Source organism: Thamnophis sirtalis, unplaced genomic scaffold (genome assembly GCF_051295495.1).
Source record: "Thamnophis sirtalis isolate CommonGarterSnake01/CBP01778 unplaced genomic scaffold, rThaSir2_p1.2 scaffold_6, whole genome shotgun sequence".
Classification (NCBI taxonomy): Eukaryota; Metazoa; Chordata; class Lepidosauria; order Squamata; family Natricidae; genus Thamnophis; species Thamnophis sirtalis.
Genome location: NW_028261386.1, coordinates 44,865,802 through 44,883,854, shown reverse-complemented (window position 1 = coordinate 44,883,854; position 18,053 = coordinate 44,865,802). Strand labels below are relative to the sequence as shown.

The window sequence follows — 18,053 nt, the reverse complement described above, 5'->3', positions numbered from 1 at the left end:
ATCTTCATTAAATTGAGATTTTTCTTTTTGAAAGAAGCCCTCCATGCAAATATTTTTGCTCAACCTATTTAAATGCTGAATGACTCATAATTAAACCTACAAATAAAGAGCTCCCTTGCCCCTTTCCACTTCTGGAATACCAGAAGCCACAGCTTGTTCTGGAGGAATAACAGCATTCTGCAGTTTCCCAAAACATTGAGTTACTTATAAGTAAGGTAATAAAGACAGGGTAAAATTCCAAGAGAATACATTTCATGGAAATCTCAAAATGCCCTTGCTTTCTGATGTGAAATATTTTATCTCCTTCCTAAAAAGTCAATTAACCGCTATTGGTTTCTATGTTGTGAAATTTGATAGTCTAATTATTTTTTGTAGGATTATCCTTATGGACTTTATTTTATGGAACATTATTATACCTGTGCAGGAAAGCTTCACTCCAAGAGCAGTTTATTTCTAAACACATTTATCAAGGATTGGACTGCTTATTAAAAGTTAGTTGTTTACAATCCAATATTAGTTTACAAAAGAGAGCAAACTAACCTTTTTGTCCGTGTAACTTTTATAGGGCAAATGATTAGGAAATATAAGATTTTGAAATACGGAAATGAAAGCGACCATAGTTTGTTTGAAATAAAAAACCTGGTTCTCAACCGACACCTTAGGATGCTTTTCTGAAGGCAGACCACCATCAAAGCACCAGGTTAAAATAGGGGCGGGGTTCGGAGAGCCAATCTGGATGATCTCTATGCGCTTCTCGCGCCGCCCTGAACCGCCACTAATTGTGATCGCCTAGCAACTGCCGAAGCAACCGTTGCGCGGCGCGTCTAGTACGTCGTTACAGGAGCCAATCGAAAATCGGACGGCGAGGTTTGGGCGGAGCCGCGGCGCCAGGCCAATCAGCGGCAGGCGCGGCGCGTTTTAAACATCTTCCGTGGCGAAACGGCGTGTTTACTGTTTAGTGGGTCCGTCGGGATATCGGAGGAGGCGAAGATGCCGAGCCGCCCCGAGGATTACGAAGTACTCTTCACCATCGGTGCCGGTTCATACGGCAGATGCCAGAAGGTGCGGCGGAAGGCGGACGGCAAGGTGAGCGGAGGAGCCTTCGGGCAACGGTCCCACGACATTTGGCGTCGCTTCGCCGCACGCCGGCTACACCGAAGCTCTGCGGTGCCTCTTCTTCCGCCCCTCCTGCGCGGGGATCCCGACGGGCCGGTTGGATGTTATCCATGAAGCCGGAAGAGTTCTGGAGAGAGGGGGCGGGCGTCGAGGGCTGCACTTGTTGCTACCTTAGTCAAGATCTAATCTAGTCCACGTTGCAAAATTGCACCCTATGCGAAAGTGGAAGTTATTACCAGTTCAAACAGTATTCTAGGCTAAAATATAATTGGCTAGTTTGTTATTCAATGTATTACACCAACAACCACTAGGGGAGAGGTTGAGACAGCCAGAAAACCCCACCTTGCTAGACCTAGTTCCTCCTGTGTTTTTAAGTTGCTCACCTGCTTGCCTTACAACTCACAAAGTGAAACAGTTTTGAAGTTCGCCTTGTACAAAGAGAAGACCAATTCCCAAATTTTTTCAGGAAAGTAAATTTGATTTATTTTTAATTTATATGGCAATGTATATGTAGGTATGGTTTTTTTAATCACACATATTAAATTAATATGAATCCTGGGTTCTAATGTGTTTGGTCTGGTATACATATTCTGAAGTGCTAAAGGCACATGCACTTCCAGAAGCTATCCTTAAATGTACCCATGTAGTTCCTTTGATAATTACAATTAAATTGGATTTTTTAAAAAATATTTTCATGGGCCTGGATATGTGTGCTAAGAAAATATTTTCTATATTAGTCTGGCAATAAACATAGTTAAAAATTGGATTTTACTGCTGCACAGCATGTGAGTTTTATATAATAGGAATAGCTCTTGTGTCTAGCAAGGTTTGGCTTAGTAATTTTGCAATAAACATATTAAAACAAAATAAATCTGATGGCCTTCCAGAAGATATTTAATCTGTGATTTGTATTTAAAATATTTACAATCTAGATATTGACCTTTAATGTTGTACAATGTGAGTTGGGCGGCCGTATAAATCTATTTAGTAAATCTATTTAGTGCATTTAGTTCAATAGACAACCATTGCTATGTTGTGTTATCATTTTGGAGATAATTCTTTACCTAAGCAAAGAAACAGCGTGACCAAAGGCAGATAAAAAAGCAATGGGAGCAGGAATATTTTCTAATTTCCTTCTGGCTTTTCCATTGGGCATTGGAAATAGAAAAGTATGTGATCACAGCAATAGGCAACAATGTTGAGGCAGCCACAACTTCTCCAAATTTCATTCCTTTGGGAGTTATGGTGTCTGGATTTTAAATGCATTCTTTAAATTAGCCTATTTGAGGTACCTTGGTTCAAAAATTGCTATCCTATGGTACACTGTTTTGCCAAGTTAAAGGTAATGACAACAAGAGTTTTAGTAGTATAAAGTTGCTGTCGGGGAGTCATTGCTATGTAAGGATTTTATGGAATGTTAGTTTTATGGAATATTTGGATGGTTTTGCTTATTTATAAAGCAGTAAATTTGGGGAAATCAACAGTACAGAAATATAATAAACTAAATCTTAAGATCATGTTTTAAAAGGGGACCCAATATACCTCTTATCTACCTGATGCTTTTAGGAATAGGATGACTTTCACAGTCTTCCTAAAAGTTAATAGTGTAGTTATGGGTATTATGCATCTATTTACTTAAAAGCTTGATTTTATTTGTGAATTTTCACCCAACAATCTTTTAATGCCCCCCCCCCCTTTCAATTGTTCAATGTAATATTTGAAGATAGATCTGTTAAGGTCTCTTTGTTCATTGATAGAATCTGCTTGATTAGTGAAATTGAGCAGATTGAAAACCCTCAAAAATGTACTGATTCTTTGGATTATCCCAAGTTGTTCAGAAAACATGTTTTGGGGGGATATACTTTAAGAAATGTTGCTATGAAAACTCAGTCCTTTGGGATAGTTTGTTTCTACTTGAATGTTTGTGGCTAGGATATTTGTGACTAGTTTGGGTAATTATATGTTTATAAACCTTTACTAAGGTTTTTGTTCTCCTTAATTGCATAGTTTCAATGGGATATTTTGTAGGGCTGTGCTCTATCTGCTCCTCCTTGGATCATTATGGCCTAAAAGTGTTTATTATTATTTATTATTCCTGATTAGAACTGACAGAATTTACTGCCTCTTGTCAGAGGCAGTATATTCCTATATTTAACAAGGCAAGTCTCTTCATGAGGAAAAAGTCTGAATTGTACTCATAAAATACTCTGTGTGTTGCTTGGTATTATAAAAATGGAGCACCAAGATGTTTGTTGCAAGAGAGGCATGAGATACAGTTTCCTAATTCTTGGTTTAATTTTTTTTAGTCCATTGGACTTCATTCCAAATGATTGTGCTATGTAATCATTTTATTATATATATTTTCATAGTTTAGAAATGGCTTATTTTGTCTTCTTTCAGGTTTTAGTCTGGAAAGAGCTGGACTATGGATCTATGACGGAATCTGAAAAACAAATGCTTGTTTCTGAAGTGAACTTACTCCGTGAACTGAAACATCCAAATATCGTTCATTATTATGATCGTATAATTGACAGGACAAATACAACACTTTATATTGTGATGGAATATTGTGAAGGTGGAGACCTGGCTACAGTGATTGCAAAATGTACAAAAGAAAGGCATGTTTAACCTCTGGATTATTTGGAATGTTATGTTGGTTCTGGAATGTATGTTGGAATTAATCATCATTTAGAGTACTTCTGCATACCAGATTTCTTTCTCACCTTTCTTATTGTACCAGATAGATAGATAGACCTTGACTTATGACCACAATTGAGCCCAAAATGTGTGTTGTTAAGTGAGACATTTATTAAGTGACCTTTGTCCCATTTAATGACCTTTTCTGACACAGTTGTTAATCTGTGCAGTTGTTAAGTTAGTAACACGGTTGTAAAGTAAATCTGGCCTTCCCATTGACTTTGCTTGTCAGAAAGTCACAAAAGATCATTTGACCTCGGGACGCTGCAACCATCATAAATATGAGTCAGTTGCAAAGCATCTGAATTTTGATCACATGACTACAGGGATGCTGCAACGGTCGTAAATATGAGAGATGGTCATAGGTTACTTTTCAGTGCCATTGTAACTTCGAACTGTCATTAAATGAACTGTGGTAAATCAAGGACTGTCTGTACTTGAGACTGAATTGTATTGTTTACTGATCTCTTCCTTGTATCCTCTTTCTTGCAACTCTTCTGTGATTTATAATAGCCAAAATTAAAACAGCTAACTAGAGTTATCTAGCAATAAGCAGGCTTGAATTCCTGTGCAGATCCCCTTCTCTAATGGCTATTAGAAAGCAACTGTGTTGAGACTAAGGTTAAATCCATGGAAAAATGAGATATAAATATATGCCACTTAGAAAAGGGGTTCCCAACCACAAGGCCGTAACCCAATACAGGACTACTGCCTGTTCGGAATTGGGGGGCAGAAGCGGTGGGTGAGCAGGTGTATGCACTCAGTTCCATTAGCGCAAGTGGCAGTGCATTCACCCATTGCTTGCACAAATGGAGTTGCGTGTGTTTGCTTGCCTGGCTCTCAGTCAGAACCATCTCCTTTCTCTCCCCTCTGCCGGTCCGCAAATGGTAAAAATGGTTCTTCCCCAAACAGAAGAGTTTTCTTTCAAAACTCTTCTGTTTAAAAGAAGGTTTCAAACAGATTTATCTTATACTCACATTTCTTGAAAAAACAACTCTGCAACTGAGAAAACAGTCTGTTTCTTGAATTTGAGCAAGGGGTGGGGATTTTTCCTCCTTTGCAAAATGATTTGGATAATGAAAGAGATTCTTGCTGTCTCTTATCTTACATAAATCTTGCAAAGTTTTGCCTCTTTGAAATATTTATAAGAGGTTAGGAAGATAGAGATAGAATTCCCGTTGAACTGTTAAGAGAAGATTAGTAACAAGAATTTATTCTATCCTTATTTGGTACAAATGCAAAAAAAAAGGGGTGGGTGGGAAATGAATGAATAATTCAAAATGGGAAAACAGTCAGAACTAGAAGTAATAATACGAGAGAACAAAAAATCAAACCAACATTTATTAAAATAATTTTCAATTACTATCATGTTCATGATTACAAAATGTTATTTGCTCTGGTTTGCATGTATAAAAAAGGCTTGTAAGCACCAGAAAAAGAAGTCCTGTGAAACTGTTCCTTAAGGTGTATTCATAATGTAAATTCATTGCATTCCCTTAGGATTAGAGAGCCAGTTTTGCCCATTTACAGTTTTTCCCCCTAATATAAATAGGTATAAATTTTACATTTCTTCTGGGAGCAATTAAAAGAATATATGGGAGGATAATATGCAAAATAATAAAATGTTATTGTTTGTCTCAGGACTTAGCTATTCAGGTAAAAAAGCATCTTAATTTTAAAGAACCTTTAAAGTATCTTATTCTTAAATCACATTCTACTGTATACAATTTTGAGAATTGGTTTAATGGAAAAAGTTTATCCTAAAAGCACTTAAAACAACCTTTTCCTCTTTCAAAAGACATTATCTGGATGAAGCCTTTGTTCTTCGAGTTCTTACGCAGTTGACTTTGGCCCTGAAAGAGTGTCACAGGCGGAGTGATGGTGGTCACACTGTGCTTCACCGAGACTTGAAGCCAGCAAATATTTTCCTTGATGGCAAGAAAAACGTGAAGCTTGGTGACTTTGGCCTGGCTAGAATACTTCATCATGATACCAGTTTTGCAAAAACATTTGTTGGTACACCATATTATATGTCTCCAGTAAGTGTCCTTCAAACCTTTTCAGATTAGTTTTGTTCTACTTTAGTCATGGTCAATTTAGAAATAAATCGGCAAACAAAACTAAAGTTGAACATGTACTTTGCCAAGCTATACTAAGTACCTTGGTTTTTTTAACAGCCTAAATTAATTGAACTAAAATGACTTGACATTACACTAGGCTTCTTCCTAATTAAAGTGCCACTGACAGAAGTCTTCCTATCTGCATGTATATATCCCAAATTTGCCCTGTGAGAAAGAAGGAGAATGCTTAATGGGAAAATAGAAGTATGATGACTGGTTTTTGAATTCTGTTCAAACTATTTGGGAGCCAGTTTAGTCTAGTGGTTAAGGCACTAACCTAGAGAGCAAGAGACTGAATTCAGGCCTTGCCGTAGTCATGAAAGCCATCTGGGTGACCTTGGGCCAGTCACACACACTCACTCAGCCCAACTCACCTCACAGGGTTGTTGTGAGGGAAATAGGAGGAAGGTGTATTGGATATGTTTGCCACCTTGAGTTAGTTGCAAAAATAAAGTGGAATGCAACAAAAAAAAATAGGAATTATTTATAACATGATACTTGTCATATCTGTGCAAATAGTTACAATTTTAAAAGCACATGCTTTTTCCATGGATTTTTAAAATATTAAGAAGGCATTGAAAACAATAAATATATTCTATATATGTTTCTGAAAATATCCAAAACATCATTAAATGGCATAATTTTAATCAAATGCTTATTTGTATAATATATCAAAAAAGAATATTTTTAGAAAAAAACCTACAAAAATATTGTGAGGGAAAAACTTGTTTAGCACCTTTCAAAACTGTTAGGGGAGAAAAATTTAAAAAAAAACAACCCACCCTTTGAAAGGTAATGAGTGACTGAAGAGAATGTTTTCTTGGAATTTCAAATCTGCTTTTGTGTTTTCAGTGCTGATATAATCTAGGTCTAGGGAAAATATGGTGCTGGAGATGCTGCTTCTACACTTATTAACAAACTGAACCAACACTACTAACTAATGGAGCATGAAATGATATCTACATTGAGTCTGGTTGTAGTTGAAGTATTCCCACATAAATTTATAGGGCTTAAGTTAATAATTTACTAAGTTTTATTTTTACTGTATAGTTCTGCTTTCCTGATCTAGACCCCTCTCAAATATATTGAGAGGAAAATCTGGATTTTCCTCTCAATATATCTTGAAAAACTGATTTCTTAGCAAGCAAGGTCATCTTGGTAGATACAGTAATTCCAGAAGATGTAGGCTGGGTTTACTCAATATACAAAGCCATATTATTCTGGTTTGTTTTGTATATATCTTCTGTGAAGCCAGCATTATGGATTATTCAAACTATGACTTAGGTTTGGGGTAGTGCTAATTTGAAAAAGACTAGGTTAGGAAGGCAGTCCACAGTTAAGGATTGCTTACAACTGAATCAGCAGTCCCCAACCTTTCTGGACCTGCAAACTGGTAATGGTGGTGGTGTTGAGGGGGGGGAGAGGATACGTTTGCACATGCTTGTCCCCCTCCCCATTTGTGTGGCCCAGTTCCCAACAGACCAGGGGTTGGGGACCCAGTTCTTCAAACTTCATGTTACTAAGTAATTGATTTCCTAGAACAGTGTTCCCCCTAATTTGCCATTTTATTGCCATGCAATTATTTATATTTTAATAACTTTTAATCTCATTTTTAGGAGCAAATAAATCGCATGTCCTATAATGAAAAATCTGACATCTGGTCTCTAGGCTGTTTGCTATATGAGTTATGTGCATTGTCGTAAGTATTGTACTGCAAATGTTTTTAAGCATGTATTTGAGAGTAATATTGAGCAGCTGTTCAATATAGCTAGATCCTTAATGTTGAGCAATAATTTAATATTTTACAGCACAATTCTCTAGAAAGTTTAATAGTGACCATTTTGTAGATTTAAAATTGAAAAGCATGCCATTCACTTTTCCTAGACCTCCATTTACAGCTTTTAATCAGAAAGAGCTAGCAGAAAAGATAAGGGAAGGGAAGTTCAGACGAATCCCATACCGTTATTCGGAACAGCTGAATGAACTCATCACAAAGATGTTAAACCTGAAGGTAAGATGACTTCTGGAAAAAAAAAGGCAAGGAGCTTTATTGAGGGAGCTCTATGTAGAAAATTTTCTAGCACTAATGTCCCCAGTCCATTTAACTTAATTCCCCAGCCCTTTGCCCTATCACTAAAATGTGCTCTTGAGGAAGTGCATTTATGTGACTGCTTAGTCTTTAATGGAACTAAGTGCCAATAGTAAAATTAAATCCAGTTATTAGAAAGATATATACACTGCTTATACCTATGCAATCTTTCTCTAGCATTTTTAAAAAGAACTTTTTTGTTAGCTAAATATGTATTTTTCTGATTTCAAGGATTATTGTCGGCCTTCAGTTGAAGAAATTCTACAGAATCCATTGATAGTCGACTTGGTATCTGAGGAGCAAGTGAGAGTTTTGGAGAGGAAAGGGCGACGATCAGACCAGGATAAAGTAGAAAGAGTTTCAGGAACAGCAACTAATGAATTAAAACTGAAAGAACAACAGCTGCAAGAGAAAGAGAAAGCTATAAAGGAAAGGGAACATAGACTAGAACGTAAGCAAATGAATAAAACATGTATGTGATATTCCATCGCTGGTTGCTGTGAGCTTAATCTTCACAACAAACGTTTCTTTGGACTAAGAATTCAAATGGTGACGGAACTATTTAATAAGGTAGCGCATTAAGTGGATAACACAAGGTCGATATCTACTCCCCCATGAAAATTCACTGAGTGATTTTGGGTCTTTCAGTTCAAGGTGCCTTAGAGGGTTGTTTATAGAAGAATTGGAGGCTATCATGCCGTTTATAGTGCCTTGAGTACAGACAATATGTTTTTAACAAATAAGACAATTGTTCTGACCTGGCTCCCAAACACGACAAACCCTCTAGTTAAATAAATGTTTCCTTTATTAGAAGCGCAAGCAGCCCTCAAAAAAACTCTCTCTCTTTCTCACACAGGCTAACAAGTCTGTCTGGCAGAGGGATGAATAGTTGCCTGCCACCCCTATTCTTCATCATCCCCAGAGCTAGGGTGAGCCTTCGCTAGCAGCGGTGGCTCTTCCGTCCCAAAGATCGGCCCATAGATTTCCACTGCTGTCCTTTCCCCTGCCTTCTGCACATCCGTGCTTCAGGCACTGGACCCAGTTGTTCCTCCTCTTCTTCATCAGCTACCTCCAGACCTGGCGGCTGTTGACTCTCCATCTGCGGGCTGATGGAAGGCCCAGGTTCCGCCTCTGTCTATCTCTGACAGCTCCATTCCCTCTTCCCCCTCGGAGCTCTCAGGTTGCCTTGCCGTGACTCCCATGTCGCCGCCTCATCTGATTCAGGTGCTGGAACAACCGGTGGCCAACAGGCTACAACAACAATGCAAATTTTACAGCTGAGCTTAGGGCATTACCTATAGTAGTATCTGGATTTCACGAAGTATTAAAATTGCATGCAGGTTTTTTCATAGATAGAATAAAGTTATTGCAGATAGCCCTTGGCCACAACTGAGCTCAAAATTTCTGTTACTAAGTGAAATAGTTATTAAGTGACTTTTGTCCCATTTTACAACCTAACTTGCCACAGATGTTAAATGAATCACTGCTTTGTTAAGTTAGTAACACAGTTGTTAAGTGAATTTGACTTCCCCGTTGACTTTGCTAGTTAGAAGGTTTCAAAAGGTGATCACATGACCCTAGAACATTGCAACTGTCATAAATATGAACCAGAGTCAAGTGTCTGAATTTTGATCACATGATAATGGGGATGCTGCAATGGTTGTAAATGTGAAAAACAGTCATAAATTCCTTTTTTCACTGCCGTTGTAACTTTGAATAGCTACTAAATGAACTGTTGGAAGTTGAGGACTACCTGTGTTAAAATAAGGAAATTATATGTGTCTCTCTGTCAAATAAAATACCCAGTGGTGTTAATTGCAATCTTATAAACATACTTCTCTTTTTGTTCTAGAGAGAGAACGAGAATTGTGTGTTCGAGAGAGATTAGCAGAGGACAAATTGTCTAGGTCTGTTCTTAAATGTTTGCATTGTCTTAGTTTGCTACAATAAGGTTTGTTTTAAAAATCTCATGGCATAGGTTTTTGTGGCTGGATCTTTACTCGAAAGGTTAGGCCACCTCCTATGTGTGGAATTTAATTTCTGGTATCCTTCATCCATTATGGCCCTTTATGAGAATTCTGGATATTAAAACATGTGCATTTGGATGGAACATACTGTAGGCTGGGGAAGGCTAAAAAGCTAGACATTTTTGAGATAACAATATTTGCTAGTCTTCAAAATGCTCTAGATTAATGAGGGAAATCATTTGGAAATCATTTTAATATAAGCTTTGTTCTAATCAACTCCTTTTTATAGGGCTGAGAATTTGATGAAGAATTACAACTTATTCAAGGACCATAGATTCTACCTGCCAGCAACTTGCCCAGGTAGGAGAAGATACAAGAAGCTCCTACTGGATTACTAACCAGGAATACAGAAGCTCCCATCATTTTCTTTCTTCTATCTCTATGGCTGATATCAGCCTTCTGGAATCGTGAGAATCCCAGAATATTATAAAATGCTTTACTGTTGAATTATGTAGAAAAGTGAGATCTCCTATAAGGATCACATGGCTCGCTGATTCCTAAAAATCTGAAACTCTAAGCATAGTAAACAATAAAAGATACTTGAAGAGTTGTGAAACCATAAATTTAGGTTTCAGTAATGGCCTTTCACAAATCATGAAGTATACATGCTTCAGGATTGTAAGAAGCTTTCCCTATATGGAAAATTGTGATTTCTACTTAATCTTTCAAAATTACTGTGAGTTGTGATTATTTTGTGGATTTAATCAGAAACAAAGTATATTTTCATAAAAGAAACAACCTCTATTTCTATTTTTATGTGAAACTTAACTGTTACACCTGGTATATCGTTACTAAGTTTGGGTGACATTGTGTAAATATAGCTATTTAATTCACCCACTCTTTGTTTTTTATTTTTATATGTTTCAGTCTTGACTCGAACTGTGAAATTAGTCCTTAATAAAATATTTTTTACTATTTGGTAGATAAGAAAATGAGCTTTCTGAAAGGTAATGAAATATTTCAGTGATGTTGATTTTAAAAATTAGGTCTTCATTATTAAAGTCATTAATTTTTATTATTATGTTTGCCACTATAATCCTGTGTAGCTGATTTGAAAATAATGCACTTTGGCTGGTTTTCAGACTGGATTAGAAGGAGTTATTGCAATCTTGGAAATTCTTCTCTATTCAAAAATATGTTTCTACAATGTATTTGGAGCTGCCCTTGAAAAACACCACTTTGAGCATATACAGCTTCAAAGCTTGTCTAGCTAATGAAAAAATTTTTTTAAAGGCCTTTACAAATAAAGGGCTTAGTTGTCCAGGAGCTAAACACATTCCATTTTTAAAAATTTGATGTAGAAGCAGTTGTCTCTTAATTATTAGGTTCCCTTAATTCACTTGAACAATAACAGAATTTGGTGCTGTATTAGAACAACTTTACAAGATGGACTATTCTGTTTCACACTGAATGAAACCTAAACTAACAATAGGTAACTTTAAGCAAGATACTTTAAATGTAATTAGTCTGTCCACACTCCTGTCTGTCCTCAGCAACCAATTTATTGCCGGAAAATATAGTTATCTCAAAAATGCTTATTTACTAACAGGGCAGTAATAAAGATAATTAAGCAATGGTTCTGTATGGCATACAAATGATGATAATAATGGCTCCTGTCATTGAGCAATCATTTTTCTTGACAGTGTAGCTCTTCCATATGGTATCATGTAACTAATTCCACTTCAAAAAACATCACAACCAAATATATATTGTAAAGTTGTTTGTTTTTTAAGAGGCAGGGTTTTTTGAATCTGCTATTATTAGGTTTTGATTAAAACTTCATATAGATTAACTTCTGTATGAAATTGACACTACTAGAAATGTATGAGGAGGCTGTGGTGAATCATACCAATGACCTCTACTGTTTTGTCTCTGCAGTTATCAAACAGATGTCTTTAAGTGGCATATTCTATACTTTTATTAATTTATATCTACCCAAGACAATGGGGCCAAATTTCTAGTTTTTCTATGTGCTATACAAAGACGTTCTTCTACCTGCACTGAGTGCAAACACTGCTTGAAGCAGAGCTACAAATATACTCAACTATTCAACTATATAGTAAAGAAAAATTTAAAAAGAAAAGCCAACACTGCCTAATACTGTATTTTGGATAACATGCATTCTGTAGGCTTAAAGACTTTGGTTGTTGTATTCTCTAATAACTACATCTATAGCATTTTTCACAACAACTGTTATATTTTTCTATGCTGCCTGTTGCAAGAGGCTGTGCTTATACGAACCTGAAGACTCTTGCCTAGGGAGTAAAGAAAGGAACAGATTGAATATAAATGTTCCATATTTTACATATTTTTCTGAAATGAAAAAAAATTACAAATGCAATAAAATACAGTATAACAAATTCTGAAAAATCCATGGATCAATAAATTTTTACATTGCCATAATTATTATTTAGAATTATATAAAATGTTAGTTAACATATAGTAAGCAAGTTTTATTCTACATGGTAAACATCTATTAGCAGACATAATCATTGTCAGGGTGGAATCTGTGATGTCTATCTTTGCATGGATACTTGGATACAGTTAAAATTAATTTTCTCCTCAATGAATGCCACTAAGATATTTTCTTTAGAGCAGTAGGAGGAACAGAGCACTTATGCAAATAAAATTTGTTTGCTAAATGTTCCCATAAATATTAAGTAGAATTAAGTTTTAGTTCCTCTGTAAAATGTTTAGGTTTTGGAGGAAAATAAAACAAACTTTCAGGTAAGAGTCATGATTTGTCCTGTCATTTTGCTGATCTTTAGTTACATCTGCACCCACAGTTGCATTATCTATGTTTCAGAGATATTCCTTCACAGTTTTCTCTAATCGACTGCTCTTAAATATATATGGAGTACATATCTTAAAACCAATTGCATCTCCTTGTGCTTTGGATATCTAAAACTTACCATGAAATTGTAATTTTTAACACAATAGGAGAGAAAAACTGTTCTTCCTTGGAATATATTGACCAACTATAGTATAATTATTGTGAATTAAACTTACCCGTAGTTTCACCCTGTTTAGTTCTTTCTCCTGGTCCTTAGTTCTAGCCCTTCATCTGAAAAAAGTTATATTGTCCTGACCTGTCTGAAAGTAGAAACAGAAGATGTGTCTTCTGAGTGTGTCTTGGTGGTCTCTTTTTAATACCTGGTACAACATTCTGATTAATAAGACAGTTGAGTGTGGGCTGAGTAGCAGGACAAAATTGCATTCACAGAAATCCTATCAATGGTTAGACATTGAACTGGAGTGCCATTTTGCAAATCTCAATTTTATACTCTTTATCTTTTTTCCTGATGACTTTGATGAAGAAACAGAAGAAACACTAATCAAATTGGTGTGCTGTACACAGAACAGTAGCATATTAATAAGATGGAAGACTAATAAAATTAAGTTTTATCCTGATGGATTGAAGAATAGGTGGTAATAACAGAATAAATTTAATAGAGACATACAATAGAGACATTTTTTTCTTATAAAAAATAAGAAAAAATTATTATATCCAGTTCTGGGTACTACATTTTAAGATGGAATCAAAGAATTGAAAGCATGTTCAAAGAAGAATAACCAAAGATGTTAAGGTTAGGCATATTATGTATGGGCTGCAAAGATCCCGAGGTCCGCATATTTACAGAAGAGAGATCTGTAAAGATTCTGTAATGGCACACTTAGCAAACCTTGAGAACACAGGAAGTAGCTAAAGAGAGAAAGGAGCAAACAGTTGTTTCAAAAGTGATTTTGGGGATAGATGGAAGTGCAAAAGAGCAACTCTTGCACTGTGAGGGTGGCAGGCTCAGGAAAGGAGCCATGTTGAGTTCTGAAAAATATTGCTAATCAAGTAATGGAACATATTAAAGTCTACAAAAGCCAATACAACTTATATTTCATTGGGTTGGGTTACTTTCTGATGCTTCATTTGGACTCAAAAATCATTTCTGGACTGGACCATTAACTCACTTATCTTGCTGCTCCTTTGTGTTCCCATGGTCCCTGTAGCCTTCCATCATCCTCCACTTTCTACTGCTATGTCACTCATTTTTCCACTTCAGAACCAAATAATTTTCCAAGAAAAAAGATCAGTAGTTTACTGCTCTTTCTCATTGTTTATTCACAGCAATCACAGGATGATTATTCATATACTTCAAAGGGCTGGTGTGATTGAGTACACAGCCTGTTGGACATAGACTAGCAAACCTAAGAAACTATAGGCCACAGTCATCTAGATCAGCAAAAAGTAGACATATCTGACTCCAATCTTCCTGGCTGGATAATTATGGGGAATAAAAGAGTTATTGGTATGCACACATTCTGTGTTGTCAAGAAGAAAGTGTAGGCATGTCAATTAAAAATCTATTGTAAAAGTTCATGATTTTTAATTTTATTAAACATTTCAAAATATAAAACAAATGCAAATACTGGAAAAATGGGGCCGGGAAAATGGGAAACAAAGATCAAAAGCGGGGACAACGAAAAGCATTGATTTCCAACTTGTGGCAAGTACCGTTTCATAGATTTAAACACCTATTGTCAGAACAGGCTTCTCAGACTGGTATGGAATTTCAAGAATAAAATAATAGAAAGGATGTTAAAAGAAGAGCATATTATTAGCATAAGAATCTTAGATGATCAAGAATGCTCATGTTATTATTGAAGGTATTCTGTGATTATGCAAAATGATTTTATATAATTCTACCAATTGTATTAGCTTTTTCAAGATGAATCTTTTTAACGCTGCTGGTTCTTGCCTATATATTACTCTCTTTTTATAATGGAACAATAATTATAAAAATAAGAAAGTAAAGCTAAGAAATGAACAAAAGGAACTGATGCTGTCTGTCATTTGAATATTGTCTAGATATGTCCAAATGGCTTGGAAAAACCCTATTCTTCCACACAAAAAAAAGAAAAAAGAGCTGGACTAACTTTAGAAACTATAAAAAAAACTCAAAATGTTCCCCCTCCCACAAATACAGTTAGTGGATTAAATAACATGGATTAAATAACGGCTTGCCTTTATTTAATATTGCTTGGTATTCCCATTTGCCATACCATCTGAATGAATTCTATGATATGATATTCTATGATACTAGATATGAATTCTAATTTTTTGCAAATTTTATGGCTAATGAATACTACAAAAGTATGTTTTTGTTTGTCTTTTTAAGATGAAATGTTACCTGTCCATACAGCGAGAAAAAAGAAAGTCCAGTTTGGTGACGAAAGTAAAGAAAATGTTCAAGGTGAGGAAAACCTGGAAAACTTTTCCGAATCAAGAGAAAAAAATTGTAACTTGAAGAAGCGTCTTTATGCTGCAAATCTGCGCGCGCAAGCCCTGTGTGAACTGGAGAGACACTATCAGTTGAAAAGTCGTCAGCTACTAGGAATGCGTTGAAACAGTTCATTTGCACCTGTACAGAAGAGCAACATTTCTATAGTGTTTTAAAAGTATATTTTTGTAATAGTTGTGATGAAAAGGTCTGTATAGATAGTTTTAGATGAAAAATAAGCTCTAAAATATTTTAATCTACTGATTTGTGAGCATTTCTCTTCTTAGGAATTGTGCACTTTTAATGCACTCAACGACATCAAGAAATTACTAATATTTTAACAGAAAAAAATGGTTTAGAGGATGTTTTAGGATTAAGATGAGAGTAAACTGATATTGCTGCATTGTATCAAAAGAAAAGAGAATGCTAGGATGGGGGAATCTTTCTCCTTTCCAAATTTGCTATTTCCACTTTTTTAAAGTATCTCCTTAAAGTTTTAGTTTTGATATTTTTGTATGTGTACGTTGCCAGTTGGCTGCATCTGTTTTATCCCCATTAGGCTTTTCAGGGTTGGGATTACTGAAAGCATGGTCTGAAATAATGATAAATTGCTTAAAATGAAAACAATATGGTCATCAGAACTTAGAAATATCCAACATTTGGTTGGCAGAATTGTGCATATAAGCAGCTTGCTTTGTTAAAGCCTGATTTTCTTGGAAGATTTCATCATCAAGTCTATCTGTCAGATGTTATAGACTGTAACTCCTACAAACCCCAGGCAGATGACCAGTAATTGGGAATTTGAGAAACTGTAGTCCCAAACATTTCAAGATTATTCCTATATATATTAAATGATGAAAAAAAAGTTTGTTAAAGACATGTCAATGTGAATTTTACATATATAAAGGAATTACCAGTATATCTCAAGCATGTTTCCATGCAAGTTAGAATGTAGATTTCTTCAGTGTCAGGATGTACAAATGCTGCAACTTGGGATAGAAAGCATGAGTTAAATAGGCTTATGTGTCTGTTTTTCATAGTGTATAATAAATAATATGAAGGCACATTTAGTCTAAATTGTTTTGTTCTGTAAATCTAAATGTCTGATTATTAGTATGTTCAAATTTTGCTACTTTTTTTTTTTTACTGTCCTAAATATGGTGATGCTGGGTAGATATGGCAAATATCCTGGGGAGGAAAGCTATGGCAAATGTAGATAGCATAGTAAAAACAGACATCACCCTGCAAATAAAAGTGTGTATAGTCAAGGCTATGGTTTTCCCAGTTGCAATGTATGGCTGTGAAAGTTGGACCATAAAAAAGGCTGAGTGCCAAAACTATGGTGCTGGAGAAGACTCCTGCAAGTCCCTTGGACTGCAAGGCGATCAAACCGGTCAGTCTTAGAGGAGATCAACACTGACTGCTCTTTAGAGGGCCAGATCCTGAAGATGAAACTCAAATACTTTGGCCACCTAATGAGAAGGAAGGACTCATTGGAGAAGAGCCTAATGCTGGGAAAGATTGAGGGCAAAAGAAGGAGGGGACAACAGAGAATGAGGTGGCTGGATGGAGTCACCGAAGCAGTAGGCGTGAGCTTAAATGGACTCCAGAGGACAGGAAGGCCTGGAGGAACGTTGTCCATGGGGATTGCGAGGGGTCAGAAACAACTTTGCAACTAACAACAAAAAATATGGTGCCCCTGTCATGAGTCTTCTGAGTTCAGGATTGACTCATGGCTCTGTTTCAAGCGACTGTTTCTAGGAGACAGAATGTTATTATTTTTGACACAGGAGATGTTCTTGTGACACAGAAAATTGTGTTTGTAAGAAATGTATGTGTACTTCATTAGAGTTAACTTTTTGCAACCTGAACCCAAGGTGTGATTACCAGATATGCAAAAATCAACCATGAGATGGCAATAGAGATACAGAAAAAAAAATTTTTTTTTTGCAGCCCAGATTTGTCAGCCCAACTGTGCCATCTAGAACATGGGAATAAATGCACTTTGGGTCAAGATGTAAACTTAGAAATATTTCAGCCCTATGCTCAAATTAATTTTTTTTGAACAACTGACCTTTATGCTGCACCACATGCTGTTTTTGAAATCCCCCTTAGTAAAACGAGAACAGTTAAACTAATGAGTCATTGTTTCCAGTAATTACAATGAGTAAAGTCAATGTTGGGAAATGGACTGTGTCTTCCCTTTGTCAATTCCATGAAACTACATAGTATGCCTATTTCAGCGAATTTGTAATTATGAAAATGAAACAAAGCCAACGGTATAAGACAAGAACTTTATATTTCCCATAATGATAGTATTTATTCTTTATATGGAGTAGTGCAGGGGTGTCAAACTTGCATCATCACATCATCACATGATGTATCGCAACTTTCTCCCCTTTGCTAAACTGGGGGTAGGTGTGGCCTAGGCATGATGCAACTGACCCGTGGGCCACAAGTTTGACACCCCTGGATTAACGGGATCATAGGCCTCTCTGCTGATGTACTATAATATCCAACTTCAAAACTGGTCTCAGCCAACTCTTTATTGGGCTTATACTGTATATTTGCACAGTCAAAAAAGTTAGTTTTCAGACATTTCCTTCCTTTCTTCCTCCCTCCCTCCCTCCATTCCTTCCTTTATAAAATACATATAATTATGAATACCCAGAAATAAGTTAGCCACCTTTAGTATGGACATTACTTGAAAAGTATTTGTTTTTGACTTGTG

The 18,053-nt window shown here is 36.0% G+C and overlaps 1 protein-coding gene across 1 annotated transcript; it reads left to right on the top strand.

The window, feature by feature from the left end:
- The first annotated feature begins 981 nt into the window (after nucleotides 1-981).
- NEK2 (NIMA related kinase 2) lies at nucleotides 982-15,756 on the top strand. Its single transcript, XM_087717750.1, has 9 exons — nucleotides 982-1,086; nucleotides 3,517-3,734; nucleotides 5,612-5,852; nucleotides 7,550-7,632; nucleotides 7,818-7,944; nucleotides 8,254-8,473; nucleotides 9,875-9,929; nucleotides 10,279-10,349; nucleotides 15,221-15,756. Exons 1-9 carry the CDS (start codon nucleotides 991-993, stop codon nucleotides 15,445-15,447), a joined length of 1,338 nt encoding a protein of 445 aa, XP_087573876.1. The 5' UTR covers nucleotides 982-990; the 3' UTR covers nucleotides 15,448-15,756.
- Nucleotides 15,757-18,053: the final 2,297 nt, after the last annotated feature.